This window comes from Garra rufa, chromosome 1 (assembly GCF_049309525.1).
Source record: "Garra rufa chromosome 1, GarRuf1.0, whole genome shotgun sequence".
NCBI lineage: Eukaryota > Metazoa > Chordata > Actinopteri > Cypriniformes > Cyprinidae > Garra > Garra rufa.
In genome coordinates this window covers 82,955,465-82,978,619 of record NC_133361.1, presented here as the reverse complement: position 1 = coordinate 82,978,619, position 23,155 = coordinate 82,955,465, and the positions used below count along the sequence as shown (strand labels likewise).

Sequence of the window (23,155 nt, the reverse complement as noted above, 5' to 3'; positions counted from 1 at the left end):
GGAAGATATTGAGTAACAGCTGAATATGTTGACATGTTTTTCCCAATTAATGAAGCTTAAAAGGTAATAATCAATGAATCATATTCCTTTACACTGCAAAAATGTATTTAAAACAAAATTGCTTACATAAAATAACATTACCACTGAAATAAAAAAAAAAGATCAAATACAGACCATATTATCATTTCCATCCAATCCTTACAGAAGATTTGTTCATTTGCAGTGTGGATCTGTTATTAATGTCTTTTGTTTGTAAGTTAATTTTCAACAACTGGAAACTGAGATCTTAATATGTAACTTGTTTTTTTATAATCATGTTTTAGCACAGATTATATACCAATAAAAAATAATCTGGGGAAATGTAAGTCATATTTCACTATAAATAAATTCCAATAGTGGTAAATAGAAACTGACACAAATATATTTTTGTGGTCTCATTTGCCCCAATAGCAAAATAAAAATAAAATCCCTGACAGTGTTTCAGTAACTTTCCAAAAGAGGAATAAATAATAAACTACACAAACAAACAAACAAACAAACAAACAAGAGATTGATTACAATAGTCAAAAGAGTGATAGATTAAATTTGCCATCACACCCTCTTTAACAGTTACACAGCAGCATTGACTAGTTTAATGTGAATTTAATGGCAACATATCAACATAAAACAGTGTTATAAATGTACATGAAAAATAGAGAATAATATTTATAGATTTAGTAACTTTAGAAATGCATCATTATATGGGTAGGAAATTCTATTCTATATACAACATTTCTATGATATATGTGTGATTCTAGACAGCAGTGCACGAATGGGACTTTTATTTTGCTCTGGTGATGTGACGTCATAGAGCTTCGCCGCGCTGCTCATCTGTTGTGAGTCACGTGAAGAAAGGTTTGTGCTTTTAAAGTTTTTAAATCAATAGAAATTTTTGCATCAATAAAGCGTTTTCACAAGCTATGTAAAATAAATGTTATTGTTACTTAAAACGTTAGCCTTTAGTAACAGAGAAGCTGCGTTCCGTTTTGGTCTCTATTTCATGAATCAATCGCGTGATGATAAGAAGTGATGAGAGAAACTGAGAATCCGAATCATTTGAATCGAATCATTTGTGAAATGATTCAGTGATTTGATAGAACCGAGAATGATTTAATGAAAGTGTAATATATGTACAAATAATTGAATACCAAATATAAATAGCCTATATGAATCTGTGTAATTTGTATATATTTTATACATTTAATATCTAAGTCTGTTAACCAAGTCTATTTAAGTCGATTAGTATTAACTACTCTCTTGCTGTCTTACTAGTGCACTGACTACTGAACTAGCAGCTGATTGAGACACACCCAGAGATTTAGTTTCCATTGATTTTTCTTTTAATTATTCTCATCTTAAACAGGACAAAGTGTACAAACACACAGAAAATCAACAGAGATCCATGTGGCACACAAAGATGGAGTTTATTAAAGAGGAGAGTGAAGACATGAAGATTGAAACATTCACAGTTAAACATGAAGATACTGAGGAACAAACAAAGATGGTGTTTATTAAAGAGGAGAGTGAAGACATAAAGATTGAAGAAACGTTTAGAGTCAAACATGAAGATACTGAGGAACAAACAGGTTGGTTTTTATTCTCATAGCTGAACACATTATAGAAATTAATATACAGAATATTTCTGAATAATGTCACACAAGTGCAGAAATATTTTGACATTTGAATTGAATTGAATATACTTTATTAATCCATTGGGACGATCCCTCAGGGAAATTCAGGGACCAGCAGCAATACACACCGACACTAAAAACAAGATTAAATAGAGAGAAGAAATAAATAAATAAAAATTAAATATAACGCTTAAAATTTAAAGGTAGAAAAAATTATGTACAGACATTCCACACCAGCATAGATGGTAAAAGGGATTACGTACAAGCGTTGCACACCAACATAGACGGTACAGATGAGTTACTGTACATATAAATTTTTACACGTGTGTTGTATCAGGCGGGCTGTGGTCCTCTCCCCCTTCTCCTTTATTCTCCCCCTCTTGCCAAAACCAGAGTTGTACAGTTTGATGGATCGGGGGACCTGTTCTTGGGGAGGAGCACCCTGTTACTGGTACTGATGAGATTATGTAGGGGATGACTGGGCCAGAGCCATACAGAGAGAGAGTCACGTGATTCTCGCAGCCCTCAAATAGTTCCAGGAAGTTCATAGCGGGCAATTGAAATACATTGAGTTAGAGGAACAGAACAGCGATTTTTGGTATTTAGTTGACAAAAAATGATTTATTGACATTATTTATAAAATAATGTATACATGTATACGTAGTATACATATATATATGTAGTTGTAATAGTGTTGGTTTTAAAAGATAAAGGCTTATATTTGAGGATTAATGTGGTTAGTGATCCGTACCTGCCTTGTTAACATATTTTAGGTTGAAGTTACCATGGTAAAAGTCTGTGTTTACTATATAAACGACATTGTGGTCTTTTACCGAGTAATTCAGCCTTTATAAATATAATTATTTCTATATGTGCGTGTGTTCTTACAGCTTGTATGTTAATCAAGTGCAATCACATCTTAATGTTTATTGTCGTTTTACTAATCTCAATGTAAGTGTAAGTTTGTTGTCTTTTTAAAATTAATTCCAAATAAGTAAATATATTTTAAGATTAAGTGGAAATTAATCTTGGTTAAGGTTTTTGATTCTTGTGCACCCCTCAATTATTAATATCTAAAAATGTATTTGTAGTATATTCAAATTGAAAAAAATTAAAACATTTTTACAAATTAAATCATATATATATATATATATATATATATATATATATATATATTTTTTTTTTTGTTATGCACATATTTACGGAAATCGATTTAGACATTTATAATAAATTATAAATCAAGATGTCCTTGAACAGTCTCCATTACAGTGGGAGTGCACCAGTTACATAAAGCAGTGAATGTATGGTTACTCCACTGATCTGGTGAGGAGAAAAAAATATGCATCAAGTTTTGTTCAATTTACATTGATTTGTATGGCACTTTTTACCGTTTTACCGTTTAAAAGTTGATCACAGCGATCTCTTCTGCTGCATCTCTACGGCGCTGATATTATTAGCGCGAACTTCCAGGAACTATTAGGCGTCTCCACGATCCGCCATCGCTGTAAAAAAATGGTCCATTGGCGTCAACGGAGTTGTTGCAACTCTCTCTCTGTATGTCTCTGGACTGGGCATCGTCCAGGATAGCCAGAGGGAGGGTGGGGTTTATGACCTATACTGAAGTCAGCCACCAGGGGGGCGATCGAAAACTTTTGGCTTCACTTTACGGGACTCGTACAGCACGCTTGTTCTGCACGCTTAATATACAAACTCCAGTTGGTCCAAAATGCAGCAGAAAGAGTTCTTATTAGAACCAGAAAGTATGACCATATTAGCCCGGATCTGTCAACACTGCACTGGCTCCCTATTAAGCATTGTATAGATTTTAAAATCTTGCTAATTACTTATAAAGTAACGCTCACGTTCCTCTGGCGGCGGTGCCCGCTGATGTTCCTCTGGCGGTGATGCCAGCTCATGTTCCTCTGGCGGCGGTGCCCACTGACGTTCCTCTGGCGGTGATGCCAGCTCATGTTCCTCTGGCGGTGATGCCAGCTCACGTTCCTCTGGCGGTGATGCCAGCTCACGTTCCTCTGGCGGTGATGCCAGCTCACATTTCTCTGGCGGCGGTGCCAGCTCACGTTCCTCTGGCGCCGATTCCAGCTCACGTTCCTCTGGCAGCGGTGCCCGCTGATGTTCCTCTGGCGGCGATGCCAGCTCACGTTCCTCTGGCTCCGGTGCCCGCTGATGTTCCTCTGGCGGTGATGCCAGCTCACGTTCCTCTGGCGGCGGTGCCCACTGATGTTCCTCTGGCGGCGATGCCAGCTCACGTTCCTCTGGCGCCGACTCCAGCTCACGTTCCTCTGGCAGCGGTGCCCGCTGATGTTCCTCTGGCGGCGATGCCAGCTCACGTTCCTCTGGCAGCGGTGCCCGCTGATGTTCCTCTGGCGGCGATGCCAGCTCACGTTCCTCTGGCTCCAGTGCCCGCTGATGTTCCTCTGGCGGCGATGCTAGCTCACGTTCCTCTGGCAGCGGTGCCCGCTGATGTTCCTCTGGCGGCGATGCCAGCTCACGTTCCTCTGGCTCCAGTGCCCGCTGATGTTCCTCTGGCGGTGATGCCAGCTCACGTTCCTCTTGCGGCGGTGCCCACTGATGTTCCTCTGGCGGCGATGCCAGCTCACGTTCCTCTGGCGGCGGTGCCCACTGATGTTCCTCTGGCGGCGATGCCAGCTCACGTTCCTCTGGCTCCGGTGCCCGCTGATGTTCCTCTGGCGGCTATGCCAGCTCATGTCCCTCTGGCGACTATGCCAGCTCATGTCCCTCTGGCTCCGGTGCCCGCTGATGTTCCTCTGGCGGTGATGCCAGCTCATGTTCCTCTGGCGGCGTTGCCCACTGACGTTCCTCTGGCGGTGATGCCAGCTCATGTTCCTCTGGCGGCGGTGCCCACTGATGTTCCTCTGGCGGCGATGCCAGCTCACGTTCCTCTGGCGGCGGTGCCCACTGATGTTCCTCTGGCGGCGATGCCAGCTCATGTTCCTCTGGCTCCGGTGGTGCCCACTGATGTTCCTCTGGCGGCGATGCCAGCTCACGTTCCTCTGGCGCCGACTCCAGCTCACGTTCCTCTGGCGGCGATGCCAGCTCACGTTCCTCTGGCTCCGGTGCCCGCTGATGTTCCTCTGGCGGCTATGCCAGCTCATGTCCCTCTGGCGGCTATGCCAGCTCATGTCCCTCTGGCTCCGGTGCCCGCTGATGTTCCTCTGGCGGTGATGCCAGCTCATGTTCCTCTGGCGGCGTTGCCCACTGACGTTCCTCTGGCGGTGATGCCAGCTCATGTTCCTCTGGCGGCGGTGCCCACTGATGTTCCTCTGGCGGCGATGCCAGCTCACGTTCCTCTGGCGGCGGTGCCCACTGATGTTCCTCTGGCGGCGATGCCAGCTCACGTTCCTCTGGCTCCGGTGGTGCCCACTGATGTTCCTCTGGCGGCGATGCCAGCTCACGTTCCTCTGGCGCCGACTCCAGCTCACGTTCCTCTGGCGGCGATGCCAGCTCACGTTCCTCTGGCTCCGGTGCCCACTGATGTTCCTCTGGCGGCGATGCCAGCTCACGTTTCTCTGGCGGCAGTGCCCACTGATGTTCCTCTGGCGGCGATGCCAGCTCACGTTCCTCTGGCGGCGATGCCAGCTCACGTTCCTCTGGCGGCTATGCCAGCTCATGTCCCTCTGGCGGCTATGCCAGCTCATGTCCCTCTGGCTCCGGTGCCCGCTGATGTTCCTCTGGCGGTGATGCCAGCTCATGTTCCTCTGGCGGCGTTGCCCACTGACGTTCCTCTGGCGGTGATGCCAGCTCATGTTCCTCTGGCGGTGATGCCAGCTCACATTCCTCTGGCGGCGGTGCCCACTGATGTTCCTCTGGCGGTGATGCCAGCTCATATTCCTCTGGCCGCGGTGCCGTAGAGAGGGGGTACTGTCATGACTCTGGGCTGCAGCTTTCCCCTCCTCCACGCTATGTCGCTGTTTCCCTTCCTCCCGCACTTCACTCCCCTGATTCTGCACACCTGCCTTGTGATTATGACACTCATCTTACCCACACCTGTTCACAATTATACAGACTATAAAGTTGCCCACTTCCCACTCCTCATTCTGGCTGCATTGTTTCCTGTATCCTGTCTCTGTGTTCCCGGACCCTGTCTCCTAGACCTAGTATTTAGTTCTGTTTATTTAGTGTTTGTAGTCTAGTCGTGTTGTGCTGTGTTGGCCTTTGTTTTGTGTTTGTTTGTGTTTTGTTTTATTAAATTCTACTTACCTGCATTTGGACCCAGACATCCTCTGTGCTATCGTGACATGTTCGGGAGGCAGACACAATCAGTCAGCTTAAATCTAGATTAAAGGCACATAAATTTATTATTTACAATACTGCGTTATTGACACACTATTGTCCTGTTTAACCCTCAAAGACCGAGACAGCCGCCGGCGGCTAAAAATAACTATTGTTCTTAAATGTTTAATAACTTTTGAACCGCTAATCCAATTTGAATGCTATGGTAAATGCCAATTTGAAAAGTATGGTAAAGTACAGAGTCTACTCTTTTCAATGATATCGCATTTGTCTAATTTGGATATTCAGAGGCTCCGTGGTAAGCGTGATTACGTCATCACATTTCCTCAGCACTGATTCGTCAGATGAAATCAATACGTTTTGGTCCTCTGAGCCAAACAGGAACGATTGTTGATGCTTAGTCCCACCCCTGTGCCCCGATTGGTTCAAACTGTCATCTATTCAACCAATAAACATAGGTTTTGGTCTTTTGAACCACCGATTAGTATGTTTCTTTGCAGATCTGAACAGACGCAAAGTGAAAGCAAAGTGCGTCTTGCGTGCATGAAAACAAACGCAAAATAACACATTTGCATGACAGCATTCTTTGAAAATGTACAGAAATACTCACGACAGAGCCCTTTGACATAAAACAAACCAAAAACAAGGATGAAACAGCAGTAGATATCGGATAAAGCACTGGAATGTGGGTTTTCGGTCACTAGGTGATGTCCCGGTAAAATAGATTCCGACGCAGACTACAGCCAGCAGATCCATATATTTGGTTGTTATATTATGTGACTAATTATTATATAGTTTTTAAAGATTATTTGTACTATTTTTTCGGTTGCACTCTGTATATTTCTCTCTCATTTTGTGTGTAGTTTGTGAATAATTTGGATTGTTTATTTTTTTGTTGCACAAGACAATTTGTGCAATTTTTCTTGTGCTACTTTCTACACTATTTGTGTTTATTGTTCATCTTTTGGATTAAGAATATATTTATCTGAAAAAGTAAATTATTTTTACTGTGTTTTGCTATTATTTAACACTGTTTCTGCGATGACTTTACTCCTGAAAAGTTTTTGGACAGGTCTATATTGTCAATAAACGAAATGGGCCTGTTTTTCACTGAAAAGCGCCTAAATAATATTGTAATGATTGGCTATAACTTGCTTGGGGAATGTTATATATAGACAAAATTTTATTTGGAAGTGTAAAACACCTAAATACAAATTTTTAAAGAAAAAAATCCAAACTTCAGAAGTTTTTGTTTGAGTACACAGTAAAAAACACCCAATTGTTGGTAGCGTTTTTTCCTAAAATTCTGGAAATTCATTAATTTTTAGAGAAAACAAAAGGAAATTTGTAATTTTAAATTAGCTAGACATAAAGTTCAAGTTCTTATGTTTATAATGATATATGACAATTGATGCTGACTGCTAGAATAGGTCTGAAAAAACAAAGAAATATACAGGTGCCTCAGGTGCCCCAAAAATGTTCTAGGTCTTTAAGGGTTAATACTGTGCTATATAAATAAAGGTGACTTGACTTGACTTGTGTGCACTTTGATGGATTAAATACCATCCTACCATACTTGGCAGTGGGCACATGTAACTTCACTTTCACATTTTCACTTTCAATTGGTGCAAACATATTGCTTGTTTTATTTTAAAGGAAGTTTAATTTGAGTATTTTTATATTATGTTTCAGATGTGTAATTACAATATTACTAATGTTTTTGACATGATATAAAAAAAATGAATTTGAATTTTGAGAGATTAATGACCGTTTTCCACCATTTCTCATCCTCTGACAGTCGGTTCTGGTGTTTTCCATTTAAAAGGTCAAGTGTAACAGCCAACTTTTAGTATTGGCTAACATAATTGCCCCCTTAATAAAACCTCTGAAGGAATTATTGTGTGATGAATTTTTCATTTGATGGTTGAGTGGGGAGTTTGTCTCCTTTCTTTTTTCCTAGCCTCTCACTAAAGTTGTTGAATTTTGTCCCCTAGGAGACATAAAATTGGTATATAATAATTTAGAGCAGACTGTATAGATTTCCTAGATTTAATTACTTGTCATGATCTGGGCTGAGGTCGCTGTTCCCTGCACTGCTAATTGTTATCACTTGTCTAGATGTCATTATCACTTACACCTGCTCACTATTAAGGATAAGGACTATAAGAACTCTCATTTCCCACTCTTCATCGTGTCTGCATTGTCTTCCATGTCTGTCTCTGGTATTGTGTTCCTGTTTGATTGTTCCTGCTCCTGCTCAGTTCCTGTTGTGTGTGCCGTGTTGGCCTTTTGGTTTTGATTTGTTTGTGTTCTTTTGTGTTTTGTTTAAATTAAAAATACTTCCCTGCATTTTGGACCCTGACCTTCCTTGCTCAACGTGACATTAATTGTATAACAGCCAACTTAATCTCTGTAGGGTACTGGCCGACCAGGATCAGGTTTGGACACCCTGGTATAGGATCTAGCATACATGCATTACATATCTACGTGTTGTGATGTTAATTGCTTTGTGCCATTAAAACTGGGGTTAACTTTTATATTTTTGTATTTCCACCTTAGACATAACAGCGCTGAAAGAGGAGAGAGAAGAACTGAATGAAACTGAAGAGAAAGATCAGTTTGAGAATCTTCATGATTTCATATCTGGAGAAAAATCTTTTTGTTCTGTAGAGTCTGAAAAGACTTCTAAACAAAAAAGAGCTCAAAAGACAGGAACTATGAGTATTTTCACTTGCTGTCAGTGTGGAAAGAGTTTCAAACAACAGTCACACCTTAAAAGTCACATGAGAATTCACACTGGAGAGAAGCCTTACACCTGCAAACAGTGTGGAAAGAGTTACACTGAAAAAGGAGGCCTTAAAAAGCACATGAGAATACATACTGGAGAGAAACCTTACACATGCAAACAGTGTGGAAAGAGTTTTACTCAGAAAGAATGCCTTAACATTCATATGAGAGCTCACACTGGAGAGAAGCCTCACACATGCAAACAGTGTGGAAAGAGTTTCACTGAAAGAGGAAGCCTTAACAGACACATGAGAGTTCACACTGGAGAGAAACCTTACTCATGCAAACAGTGCGGAAAGAGTTTCACTCATAAAGGAAACCTTAACAGACACATGAGAGTTCATACTGGAGAGAAACCTTACACATGCAAACAGTGTGGAAAGAGTTTTACTAAGAAAGAATGCCTTGACATTCATATGAGAGCTCACACTGGAGAGAAGCCTTACAAATGTAAACGGTGTGGAAAGAGTTTTACTAAGAAAGAATGCCTTAACACGCACATGAGATTTCACACTGGAGAGAAGCCTTACTCATGTAATCAGTGTGGAAAGAGTTTCACTGATAAAGGAAACCTTAACATTCACATGAGAGTTCACACTGGAGAGAAGCCTTACACATGCACACAGTGTGGAAAGAGTTTCACTGAAAAAGTAAGCCTGAACAGACACATGAGAATTCACACTGGAGAAAAGCCTTACACATGCAAACAGTGTGGAAAGAGTTTCACTGAAAAAGTATACCTTAACATTCACATGAGAGTTCACACTGGAGAGAAGCCTTACACCTGCAAACAGTGTGGAAACAGTTTCAGTCAAAAAGGAAGCCTTGACAGGCACATGAAAATTCACAATAAAGAGACGCCTAATAGATCCCCTTAGCATGGACAGAGTTTCAAACAAAATGTGTAGAACGGACAGTTCCGGGGTCCGTTCTTCGTACGTCGCTAACTCAGCTGGATTTGATTTTTGTGGATTTGTCCTCATCTTGAATTGTTTCGTTCGATGCGCATCACGCACTTGCTGTAATAGCAACAAGTCCGTAAACTTAAACCTGCTCATGTAAACAGGATTTAGGCTGCGCTCCTGGCGGGTTATGATTGGTTGAAAAGGCGAGGTCACATCTGATTGGTTAAAGAGCATGACTGACACGGACTGACTCACGTGGGAAAAGAAAAGTATCTGGCAAGAAAGTGTAGAAAATAATTACGACAATGATTACGATGACCACAGCCACACACACACACACACACACATATACACATATATATATATATATATATATATATATATATATATATATATATAAATAACATATCAAGGAAAAAACATGGGCAGCACTAATGCATTTAGTTTGTTCGCTACTTTTTGCCAGCCCTCTCTCTTGGCTTTTGCAGCATTTGCTGTGTTTCCCAGTGTCTTTATTAAAGTTTGAAATTCTCCATAACCCTCTAATAAAAGCTCTTGCCCCACTTGAGAAAAAAATTGAGCTTGCTCTTTTGCTAATTCATCAACCAATCGAAGGGGTTGTGATCAGTGTTTCTACTATCGAAACATATCGGCTTTTAAACCAATGGACAAACATGCAATAATCCTAGACAAGTCAATCCAGCCATACTAATCATCAACAACAGGTGTGCTCCAAGAACCAAATTAGCCACATCGTAATTAGCACGATGATTTCATCTTAGATGTGTCAAATCATCTCGGATGTATCAAGCGAAGTACGAAGAACGGACCCCTGGTCCTTGATTTTGATTGGCCACAACCAAAGCTGTTGTAAAGGATTCCAATAAGAATCCTATATAGGGCTCCTACAATGATAGAAATTCTAATTCACATTTTAAAGCAATGTGTTTTGTCCATGGTACACTTTACAATGTCAACTAGATATATTGTATTGGACTGAGCTTAATGCATAAATGTGCAAAGAATAATATGGAACTATAGACAATGTGTTTGCTCTGTCTACGATTTAAGAACTTCACATTTGTATGCCATGAATTGAAGGGGGAACTCACAGGAAGTACAATAAAGGACACTGTTAGCATTTTAACATCAGTATGCATGGATTTAATTTTCACACTTCAGTTACTTTGTCACTTCTACCACCAACATTGCGGCTTTGTGGAAGGCTGTAATAATTCTTTTTTGGAACCATTCCTAAAGGATTGTATTAGGAATTGTCTTATAGGACAAAGCATAAATATGCTGTATGATCATTTATACAGGATTTTAATGTGATCCAATTTCATCTTGAATTTTGAAGAATTCTACTTATTCATTGCATCTATTACTAACCAATAGTGTTTGCATTTACTTATTTACTTAACTCACCTTGAGTGGGTTTAGTGCAGACATTTCAAAGAAACTAATTTGATTGACAAAACAAAAGCAAATCAACAAATGTTCAGTTTTAATTTCAATACTGTTTAATTTGGTCTTTCTCAAGTTCACTCTTACGGATCATATACTGAGGGAAAGGTTAGGCATATCTTGTGTGATGTCCGGGAGAGGGCTCCAAGCTTGGCACTAATTCCTGAGCCCGGGGCTTTTCTCTTGCCCCCCGGCTGAAGGTGAGGAGACGGGGTGGTGGAAGGGTGCTGAAAATGGGAGATGAAGAAGGAAAGTAAAATAAATGAAATGAAATGTAAAATAAAACAGCATAGTCTTCACTGAAAGAATTAAACTTGATTTGTTTATTATTACAGCTACAAAAGCTTTTGTCATTTGTAGTTTGGTTATCATTATAGATGGCAGAGGGAATAGTGTGAGCTGTTGACGTTTTAAGAGCTGCATGGATCCAACATACTGTTACACACATATTTTCTTTCTCAGCTGTTTGTGTTCACTTAAGACTAGGGGTGGGTATCGTTTGAATTTTATCGATTTCGATTCCGATTCCGAATCCACTTATCGATTCCGATTCTTTTCGATTCCCAGTTTCGATTCCGATTTAGTAAAAAAAAAAAAAACAAACACAAAAGTCAAACATTAATATATTAAACATGTTTATTTTCAGTGCTAGCTTGCAACATATTATTTTATTACAGGGGTTCTCAACCTTTTTTATATCAGGGCCCCCTTCTTCTCGGGTCAGTTTTGCAAGGCCCCCCTATGCCTGACATTTCCTCTAAAGGTGTTTATTTTTTAACCTTTTTTATTAACCTAAACATTTGTTTTGCCTTTTTATTCTTCTCCTGCATGTTATAAAAAAAATCAAACAAACTTTAAATTAAAGCTATACTTTTGAATTTAAAAGAAAATCCTCTGCTCTAACTTTTTAACATGAATATACATATACAGATTTAAAGCACCTAAATTATTTAATTCAGACATTCTTCACAACTTCAGAGTACTCTTTCTTAAGTGACTGAATATCTACTGTTTGTATTTATTATAAAATAAACATATAAATGAAAGATACAGTAAATACATTGTAAATCTGTTTATGCTGGTGCTCATATGTGCTTAAACACCACTGACCCTTACAAGATCCACCTCTATGGGTAAGCATTCATTATAAAAAACTCACAGGACATTCATTTTGAAAACTATGCCAATATTTTGAAATTTCACGCAAAAATACTATGGATCAGAGCACCGAAAGCATGAATAGTTTGTGAATCAACACCGGACTTATGCGTGCCTAATGTACGACTCCGATATACAAGAATGAATACATTAGGCACGCGTGAGTTCGTTACTATTACTCTGGTCATCTTTGCCTTTACATTACCGGGAGGGTTTGTTTCATGCAGCCAAGAGATAAAGTAGATACCTGTCTTCCCGCGGGGGTATAAGTGACTTTTATGTGGACTTTTGCGGGACGAAATAACATATATTCCTTCTGGAGTGGGCGGGCGCAGGACTAAAATCCGTCCCTTGCAGATCTCTAAGATGAAGTTTGCGTGCAGCGGTAGATTTGTCTTCAGTTTTTACAAAGCGTAGACACACTTTTAAACGCTTACTGTGATCCATCTTTTCGGCTGATGTTTACATTACCACGTAAAGTCCTGGCAGATTGCACGCGCGGAAGGTCCTGGCAGATCACTCGATGGAAAAAATGCAACCAGGAATCGAAACAAGGAATCGAAATTTTAATATTATAACAAGTATCCGATTCTTTATCTTAAGTATCCGATTCCAGAATCGGAATCGATTTTCGATTCCCAACCCTACTTAAGACATAACTGACGATGGTTAATGTGAATAATCACCAAGTGCAGAATTTTGATCACATAATTTCAGTTATTTGCACAGTAAGTTTAATGGAGGAGTGAAACCGCACCACTGGAAAGGGAATTGGCAGAATGGTGCACAATAATCGTTTTATCTTGATTATTGTATTTTCATAATCGTTGGAAGCTGACATTGTATTTCAATTAACTGCCCACATTTGTGACCCTGGACCACAAAACCGGTCATAAGTTTAAATTTTACAAAACTGAGATGCATACATCATATGAAACTCAATAAATAAGCTTTCTATTGATATATGGTTTGTTAGGATAGGACAATATTTGGCCGAGATACATCTATTTGAAAATCTGGAATCTGAGGGTGCAAAAAAATCTAAATACCGAGAAAATCACCTTAAAAGTTCTCCAAATTAAGTTATTAATAGTGCATATTACTAATCAAAAATTACATTTTGATATATTTGTAGTAGGAGTTTTACAAAAAATCTTTACTTAATTTCCTAATGATTTTTGGCATAAAAGAAAAAGCAATAATTTTGACCCATACAATGTATTTTTGGCCATTGCTACAAATATACCCCAGCGACTTAAGACTGGTTTTGTGGTCCAGGGTCACATTTCTTGCAAGAAATAAATAACTAAATGCTTTCTGCCTCTTAACTTATTGGAACAGATAATTGGCACAACAGATACTGCTGCATAATTAAGTGATTAAAATGAATGGTTTTCATTAGGGATGCACCGATATGAATCGGCTGATCATGCTTGCGCGTTTTGTCAGTAAAGCCAGTTCTGTAATCAGCTGTAAATGCCATCAGGTGCGTGATTTCACGTTGAGCCGTATATACTACACACAGCCGTTTTTTACCGACCAGCTGCGTAAATCAATGTTCATTATCAGTGTGAATGTGCGCAGCTCGTCAGTGAACAACGGCTGTGTTTAGTATATACGGCTCAAATCACGCACCTGATGGCATTTACCGCTGATTACAGAACCGGCTTTACTGACAAAACGCGCAAGTTATCGACCGATATATATCGGTGCATCCCTAGTTTTCATTTTAGCAGCAGATATTGGGTTTAAACAACACTGATAATGCGCAAATTAGCTATCATGACAGCTGTCTAATAAATTACACATACCTTGATAATAAAAAATTAATTGCTCAAAAAAGAATTTACAACCCTTTTCTTCAATTTTGATCGCCTCACATCTCCCTGAAAACTATCAACAAAACCGACAACATCTGCTATTCTAGTTGTTGGTACATTTATTAATGACTGGGAGAAAACGAGTTCGCGCTCCATTTTTGTGAATGAATGACGATCGTAACGGGCGGCAGCGTGACCGGAAGTATCGCTTCCCTACTTCTGTTCTGTGAAATAGGCCTATCGGTCAAAGGTTACCATCTTGTCATCATGTGCCTTGGTGACGTCATCTGATTGGACTGCTGCCAAGTTTAAGACTACTGTCCCACTGCTCCCCTCCTCACATAACCCACTGACAACTCTGCAGCTGCAACAACAAAAACAACAACCACCTAATTTCTAAGGTGAGTTCACTGTTTACTTCTCTCCATTTTCTGTGGTATAATAAAACCCATTCTGTCAGGATTTGGTCTGAGAAAAAGGGAAATCTGTACATACATTTTTCTTAATAATCTAAAGTCATTGATAAAATATAATGTGAAGAAAAGATTTACCTCAGATAACAAGCTTTTCTGTCAGGAAGTGGGAGAAGGACTCTCTTTAGGTTTAGGATTATTATCTGAGGTAAATATTTATTTTACAAGAAAATCTGTTAACAAATTTGGCTTATTATTTGAAAGTCATTGATAAAATATATTGTGAAGTAAAGATTTACCTCAGATAAGCTTTTCTGTCAGGAAGTGGGGGAAAGGGCAGTGTTTGGGGTTAGGCTCATTTTATGAAGTAAATCTTTACTTCACAGGAAAAATAAAAAACTTTCAATGAAGTGTGAAGTTTAAAAAAAAATAGAAGACTATTAAAAAAAAAAACAAAAAAAAAAAAAAAAACCTTGACAGGAACACTTATTTTTTGTGAAGCCAAGATTTACCTCAGAAAATATTTCAAATTGTGACTGGTACTGTCTAAATATACATACTTCACAGTAAGTATTCTTAAGTATGTTGTGCAATTTTCCAAGTCCATACACACGGCCAGCACCGATTCGTTGCAAGTGTGTTGCAAATGTGACATGAGAGTTATGACGCTTTCGTGACGTCAGTAATAGGCGCCGTGTTACGCACACATATAAGCGTCACACACCGGTAGCTCAGGTAAGCGACTCTCCTCTGGGGTGCTGTTTCTTCTCCTGGCTGGGTTTGTGTTTTGTGGTGAAGCATTTCAGGTAGCTTCACTTCCCATCTGCTGTTCCCCTCCCGTGTGGCTTTGTCACTCCTTAAGCGAGTGTTATTCTCGTGTGTATGCCCTCGAATCGTGCCTTTGACATTGGCGTGTTACCTTTCCCTGTCGGCCTGGGCGTTAGCGTATAGGAACGTACACCGGATTATTATTCCTTTTAAACGAAGTGTTTGAATGTGTTGACTAGTAAGAGTCCCGCAACGACCTGCTGGTAAGTGCAAAATCTCTTTTGTTCGTAAGTCTTGACGAATGATTTTGCATGCCGTTCCTTTTTAATTGTTTGTGTAAATTTTAGGAGAAAGTGTGGCTTCGCTTTCGTGACTGTATCGCTGCTTTGTTCCCCACGAAGAGTACACGTCCAGTGTTCAGTCTTCATCAGGATTGCTTTGAGCGTACTGCCGTCTACTGGGGCGTGTGGAATATTATTGTTTTCTTTTTGTTTGCGTGGTTGAGCTCTTTTGAAGGGCATTTGTTTATTCTGCTTTATATTGTGATTTCTTTTTGTGATTACTTAATTTTGTGTTATAACTTAGTGGATGATTTCTTTTCATTTTGGAAACCCTTTTTTTGCTGTTTGAGTATTTGGTTTATTTTGCTGATTATTCAGCTGGCTTTATAATTTCAACTTGATTTAATTATTGGTTTGATGGTTGTAGCTGTCTTACCATTTTCAGATATTTGGTTTTTCTTTATTTTTGTTTTTCTGATGATTGCTAATTGTTTATTCAATTTAATTTGAAGTTTTCTCTTATGTGGTTGTAAAATTTAACTTTGTTACTAATTTGTTCCTTTTTGCGTGTGTGTGTGTGTGTGTGTGTGTGTGTGTGTGTGTGTGTGTGTGCGCGCCCTGAGACTTTTTACTCATTAACTTAAGTTTTACTGTTAGAAATTCTTAAAATGTTTTCTATATAGTGGTTATTTATTTTTTATATAGTTGCTATTAATAGCTGTTTTTTGTTGCTTATATAATGTAGATTTATGGGATTAAACTTGTTGACATGTTGGTGTTTTTAGCAAAAGAACTCTGAAAATGTAACACGGTGACAGTTCTCAAAGGTCAAGGTCAAGGTCAAGGTAATTCCCAGTATGTCTCATTATTCTATGCCATCAGAGCATCTTTTCAGTGCCAGTGACAACATTGTCACATGTGAGCATGCCTGTCTCAAGCCAGAAATGGTAAATATGTTGGTGTTTTATAGTAAAAATCCTTTAACGTAGCACTCTGACACAGTTTCTGATTTTGCACTTTCTTATCTTGCAGAAGGCTGGATAAGGTGTTGTTTTTAATTGTTATAGTCATTTATTTTAAAATGTGTGCAATATAACAGTTTCATGTTTTGTAAATGGCAGTGGACTACAGAATTATTTTGTTTGTCTAATTGTAAATCTAAATCTAATAAGAATTCATTTTCTATTTTTCAGTGTTTAAGATTGTTAAATTTAAAAACAAATGACCAAGTGTTAAGTTCATTTCCATTATGTCTTCTTATTCTTTGGTATTTAGGTTCAGGTATTTAATAATCATGATGCATCAAACAATCTCATTACCTCAATCACTATGTATGTAGTTTATTTAACCCTCTGTGTCGTAAAAGTAACAACATAAGTTATTCATGATTTGAGTTTTATGCACTTAAAAGTATCGAACGCAAAAATTGAAAATCGCATCGCAATATTTGTCAGAAAAACTGCAATTAGGTTTTTTCTCAAAATCGTGCAGCCCTATTTGATAGAATGAATGTTACTGTTTATATAATCTGCCCTACTTAGTGTTAAGAGTAACACTGAAATCAACTGCAAATAAAATACTATTAAATCTATCAAGATGTCATCAGATAATGAATAAACAAATTCAAAAACAGCATTACTAGCTTCACTTATAAAACCATTTTTTATCTCTTCGAATGGTTACAAAAGTTCTTGAAATATGAAAACATCATGGCAGTCCTGATATAGATCGGAGGATCAGAGGTAATTCAGTCCTTCAGTCATGTAGCTCTGGTGCTCCTGACACTGAGAATGAGTTGCTCTGGTGTGGTGATACTTTACTGAACCTAACTGATGAAAAATTGACCCATGTTGCTTACAATTGAAGATTTCATTATGAAAACAAATGTACCTACAGCAACAGAGATGGCATGGGCTTGGGCCTAAGACAAACATGACAGACAAACTGACAGGAAGAAAATAGTTCAGGTGAGAAAACAAAACACTCTCAAGTCATCTGTAAGCATTTGGCTTTTATTACATTTCCTCCTATATTCCCATGTCCACACTTAATGGGACCCCAGTTATTACTCCACACCTCCATATTTTATTACCTATTTGATTGAAACTTAGAATCATTGCTTACATACCATTTTCATTTTTATCACTTTATTCCTCTGCTCTTTACTATTACATTTACCATGAATGCTACATCTTCAAGAACTTTTTCACACTTGATCTCATCTGCTTGTTTCAACTCATTTGTTAAAGTGCCCCTATTATGCCTTTTCAAATATGATATTTCATGTAGTGTGTCATGTAGCTGTATGTGAACATAAACTATCTGCAAAGTTGTGACGCCGACAGTGCACTATAAATGAAGTTTTTGTCTATCAAAAAAAAGAGTCGGCTCACATTCGCCTAAACGAGTCGTCAGCAATTCGAATCTTTTTCTGTAACGGCCACACGTCACGAACTACACATTTGCGTAATGTCCGCCCACGTTCTATGTCGCGAACAACTTGCCCGCCCACAAACAGTACAATTTTCACGTGGATTACATCATGTCAAGAAGACGCTGTATCCTGTGCTGTGAGAGTAAATTTGTTTTATATGCCCCTCCGAAAGAGTAATCTACAAAGAATGAGTGGTTAACATTCATTTTTTCAACAACACCTCAGCAGTACAATTCCAATCTTGTGTTGTGTTCGCGTCATTTTACTGATGACTGCTTTTCCAATCTTGGGGAGTAACGTTACAACGCAAGATTCACCAAACGCTTGGTTTTAAAAAATGGATCAGTGCCCAGTTTATTTGGACCGGCTTTCTCCTCTGAACTTCTACCTGTAAGTATGATTAATAATTGATGATTGTATTTTCTAGCGATCGTTCAAAGTACGTCTTTGTGTACGTTATGGTGTGTAACAACCCCGCACATGTCTTGGTAACCGGCTAACTTGCGTTTCTGTAGTTCTGTTGTTCAGCTGTGAGTGCAATGTAGTCTAAAAATTGTGATTGATGCAGCTTGACTGTCTGTCTGCCTTATTAGTTTAAGTAATGATAATGATAAACAATGGCTTAACGCAGTGTTATGCATTGTACAGTGTTGAAGTTCACAACGTAGAGGTGTGCCCGGTTCGCTTACAAAAGCAAATTGCAAGCACTTTTAACAGGTAACATATGACACCCACTGAGAAACGTCCTGCTCCAGTCGTGCTTGCAAAACAGTTTCTTGTCGATGTGACACTTCAACTGTTTCATCGTCAGACTCCGGCTCGAATTGATAGGGTAAAATCGAGGCTATCTTTTCTATGGATTGACAGGTCTCCACAGCTGTCATTCAGTTATGCCAATGGGCGTTTCGTTTTTGCACTGTAGCGGTAGACCAATCCAAAAGGACTGCACCATCTGACCAATCACAGCAGTGAGGGCTCACTGAAAGGAGGGGTTTAGAGAGACTGATTCTTCGAACTGCTTCACACAAGTCGTTTACGAATCATTTAGAAACGGGGTAAAATTAAATCTATTTTTGGAGAAAACTAAAGTGTTTTTTGAACTTGCTTACATGTAAACCTGTTTTAAGAGACTAATACAACAATATTAACTACCTTTAAAATGGCATAATAGGGGCACTTTAACACAATTACACCTTTTACACTGATAACATAAAAATACAGTTTTCTCGTGTGAAACCTCGTGTGGTATTGAAGTGCTGCTTTATTTCTGAAGCTCTTTCCACAGTGACCACATACAAATGGCTTCTCTCCAGTGTGACGGTTCATGTGTCTGTTAAGGATTCCTTTTTGGTTGAAACTTCTTCCACATTGCTGGCAGGTGAAAGGCTTCTCTCCAGTGTGAAGTCTTTTGTGGACTTCAAAGTGTCGTTTATAATTAAACCTCTTTCCGCACTGAGGGCATGTGTAGGGTTGCTCTCCAGAGTGAATTCTCATGTGGTCTTCAAAGTGTTGTTTTCGATGGAAACTCTTTCCACACTCAGAGCATGTGTAGGGTTTCTCTCTATGAGTTCTCATGTGGACTTTAAGGTTTTCATGTTGATCAAAACTCATTCCACACTGATCACATTTGAAAGGGTGATCTCCATTGTGAATTCTCATGTGTCTGTTAAAGCTTTCTTTTTGAGTGAAACTTACTCCACACTGTTGGCAGGTGAAAAGGCTCTCTCCAGTGTGGACTGTCATGTGGCAATGGAGGTTTTCTTTCCGGTTAAAACTTCTTCCACACTGTTGGCAGGTATAAGGCTTCTCTCCAGAGTGAACTCTCATGTGGCTGTTAAGGTTTCCTTTTTGGTTGAAACTTCTTCCACATTGCTGGCAGGTAAAAGGCTTCTCTCCAGTGTGAAGTCTTAAGTGTTCTTCAAAGCGTACTTTATAATTAAACTTCTTTCCGCACTGAGGGCATGTGTAGGGTTGCTTAGTGTGAATTCTCATATGGTCTTCAAAGAGTTGTTTTTGATGGAAACTCTGTCCACACTCAGGGCATGTGTAGGGATTCTCTCCAGTGTGAATTCTAACATGTCTTTTAAGACTGGCTCTAAGACTAAAATGCTTTCCACACTGTTGACAGATGAAAGAACTTCTTCCTGTCTTTCGAGTCATTTTTCTTGAGGAAGTTGTTTCAGTCTGTGAACAACTAAAAGATTTTTCTCCATTTATGAAATCATGATCTTTCTCTTCCATTTCATTCAGTACTTGACTCTCCTCTTTCAGTGCCATCAGATCTAAGATGAAAAAGACAAAAGTTAACCCCAGTTTAAAGACACGAAACACAAAAACACATCAAATTTCAGTTAAATGAGTTAAACAAAGCATATGAAATTTATGCAGAATTCCAGTATAAAAAAAGGCACATGGAGGACACAGAACAAAACTGAAAACATAGAAATAATTGATTTTAATCATATATTACTGAAGTTCTTCTAAAAGCAGACTCTGGTATTTTCATAAACATAATGTGTGTTTATTGTAGTGATTGTTAGCATATGCAACTTTTAGCATTGTGTATAAAATATTTCTGCCTTGACCATAATTCCCATCGGGTCGCAATTGTATGTAATTCAGAAGTTAATTCGCTGGTATCTGAAAATTAGTTTTGCCATTAAAATTGTTTTAAATGTCTGAAATGTTGGTGTCAGTTGATAACTTAATATGAAAATGTGGGAAATAAACAGTGGTGCTGACCGTCTCTAACTCAGATAAACTCTGCCTTTGTTCAAAACCCGCTTTGGCCCAAGATATTCAAATGATAAGGCATATGTGAGGTTGATGAATGATAGGCAAATGTTTTTATTTCCTGCCCGTAATTAGGCCCACCTCAAGGACCAGCTGTTAACAAACTGTTCATTATTGACATGGACCGTTTTTTCTGTGACTGACCAAATAATAAAATTTCAGTTGACTAAGTCTCTTCTCGACGACTAACATTCAGTAAACTGTCGCCAGACTTTATTTCGCATACGTCATCATTACATCAGAGCAAGACCATATGCACACCACTTTTATTTACCCATTTCATATGAAACATGTTACTCAGTCCTTGCAGTGAACAATAACATTTAATTAGACACAATTCTTTAAATGCTGTTTTTAAATCAGAGCACTAAGAGAACTATAAGAATAAATGAAGCTAAAATCCTTTCAAAAAGCTGCAGGAGGGCAACAGAGAAAAAAAACACCCACCAAAGGAAAATTAATTCAGCAAATGCACAGGACAGTTCATAGGATAGTTCAGGTTTGAGAATGAAAACCAACCTGTTTGTTCATCAGTATCTTCATGTTTGACTCTGAATGTTTCTTCAATCATCATGTCTTCAGTCTCCTCTTTAATAAACGCCATCTTTATAATAGTGTGTCACGTGGATCTCAGTTGCTCCACCAGGAGTTTTTTTCTGTTTGGAAACGCCCTGTTTAAGATGAGAGTAATTAACAGAAATATAAAGAAAGAAAAAAATTAAATCTCTGTGTGCATCTCAGTCAGCTCTAGTTCAGTAGTCAGTGCACTAGTAAGGGAATCAGAGTAATAGTTAATGGACTTAAATGATTTGATTTAACAAACACTCAAACCTTTTAACTTTATATTCCGTTTTGATTAACATTTAATGATAAGTATATTACATTTAATCGATTACACACTTTAAAAATAGCTATTGTATTTAAAGGTTGTCAGTACAACAAAAACATTTTCAATTGTTTGTCAAAGTTGTCATTACTCATGTTTGAGTTTGTTCTCGTTGTTTTGACACTGTTTTGAGCAGCAGGTCTCTCAGCGAGCGGCGATTCGAAACAGTGAATCATTTTGTGAATCAACCGATTCAATTGACTCGGAGTTTGTTATTCGTGTTTCTGATCTGAATCACTACAGAGAGAAATCAGACTGATCTGTGGAGGCTCTTTACTCACAAAATAACGTCCATTATTACATTAGATATTACAGTATTACACAAAATAAGTATAAAGTTTAAATCGCCTGTAAATCATATATAATAGCTTGAACGTGTATGAATTTAAACACTTTAAACGATTAAGACTACAAACCTTTCTTCAGCTGAAACACTGATTTTTTTTTTTTTTTTTTTTATTGTATCAAATCATCATACAAATCGGTACAAATATCAGCAGTAGTCATACTTGAAAGATAACAAACATTCAAACAACAACAAAAAAAAAAAAAAAAAAAAAAAACTAAACAGATAATAAAAAAATAAAATAAAGCAAAAAAAAAGGGCTATTTTTGTACATAAGAATTCTTACACAAAAACTTTAAGTGCAGAGCAAATTTTAACAGTCTTCATAGCTTTCTTATTTTTAGATATTGAAATCAGATTAATATAATTTTCCATATCTCTTAAAAAGACCACAAAGATAGGTTTAGAATTTGAGAATTTACATTTGTGAATATAAAATTTGCTTAGGAAAAGAATTAAATTTATAATAAAACAAGTATTTTCTTTTGTGGGGTCTGAGTCAAAATATCCAAAAATAACATTTCTCATTTGTAAAGAAAATTCTGGCAGAATCTTCAATTTAACAAAAACACCAATATCATACCAAAATTCCTGAGTGTAGTGACATGACCAAAATAAGTGTTCCACTGTTTCATCAGCATTCAAACAAAACGAACATGTTAGCTCTAGGTCAGCTCTAAACTTTTGTAAAAACTTCTTTACAGGATAAAACCTGTGGATCAGTTTATAAGATACTTCTTTCACTTTATTTGTGAGAAAGAATTTTTGCTGAAGTGACCAGACTTTTTTCCAATTAAGATTATCAAATAAATTATTCCAAAAAAAAGTTACATGTGGAGCAGAAATTAAATTCTCAAGAAATAATGATCTTATTTTATAGTTTTTGTTTCTTGTGGAGAAACAAATTTGACCAACAGGAGTGTCACAGGGATTAAGAAGAGATGCAGTAACTGTTGAAGAGTAGGTAAAGTTTTTAAGCAGCATACACAAACCAGAAGGAATAGCTCCCATAACTATCGCAAATTCTTTTGGAGTGACAGGTATTTTGTATTTGGAAAGAAATTCTGAATATCTTAGCAAAAGGCCTTGATTGTTAAACAACTGATGTACCAATATCAAACCATTACTAAACCAGTTATCATAATACAGAGATTT

General features: G+C 38.2%; 2 protein-coding genes across 2 annotated transcripts in view; one reads left to right on the top strand and one right to left on the bottom strand.

The window, feature by feature from the left end:
* Positions 1 to 23,155, top strand: part of LOC141339661 (uncharacterized) — a 353,139-nt gene that overhangs the window by 64,828 nt on the left and 265,156 nt on the right. Inside the window, 1 exon segment of the mRNA XM_073844972.1 lies at positions 8,684 to 9,463. Within this exon segment, the coding sequence (XP_073701073.1) occupies positions 8,684 to 9,463 (780 nt within the window).
* On the bottom strand, positions 14,317 to 21,372 carry LOC141342713 (uncharacterized). The gene is made up of 3 exons (XM_073847227.1): positions 21,288 to 21,372; positions 19,213 to 20,257; positions 14,317 to 14,443 (listed from the first exon to the last, which is right to left on the bottom strand). The coding sequence occupies exons 1-3, from the start codon at positions 21,370 to 21,372 to the stop codon at positions 14,317 to 14,319; spliced, it is 1,257 nt and encodes a 418-aa protein (XP_073703328.1).

Bases quoted from the DNA above. Each gene is read 5' to 3' on its own strand.
- LOC141342713 (XM_073847227.1), bottom strand. From the start codon at position 21,372: ATGGCGTTTATTAAAGAGGAGACTGAAGACATGATGATTGAAGAAACA. The intron at 20,258-21,287 runs GTTGGTTTTCAT...TTTTCATCTTAG, and splicing joins AGATACTGATGAACAAACAG to ATCTGATGGCACTGAAAGAG. The intron at 14,444-19,212 runs GTTTCACACGAG...TTGTTGTTGCAG, and splicing joins GCACTTCAATACCACACGAG to CTGCAGAGTTGTCAGTGGGT.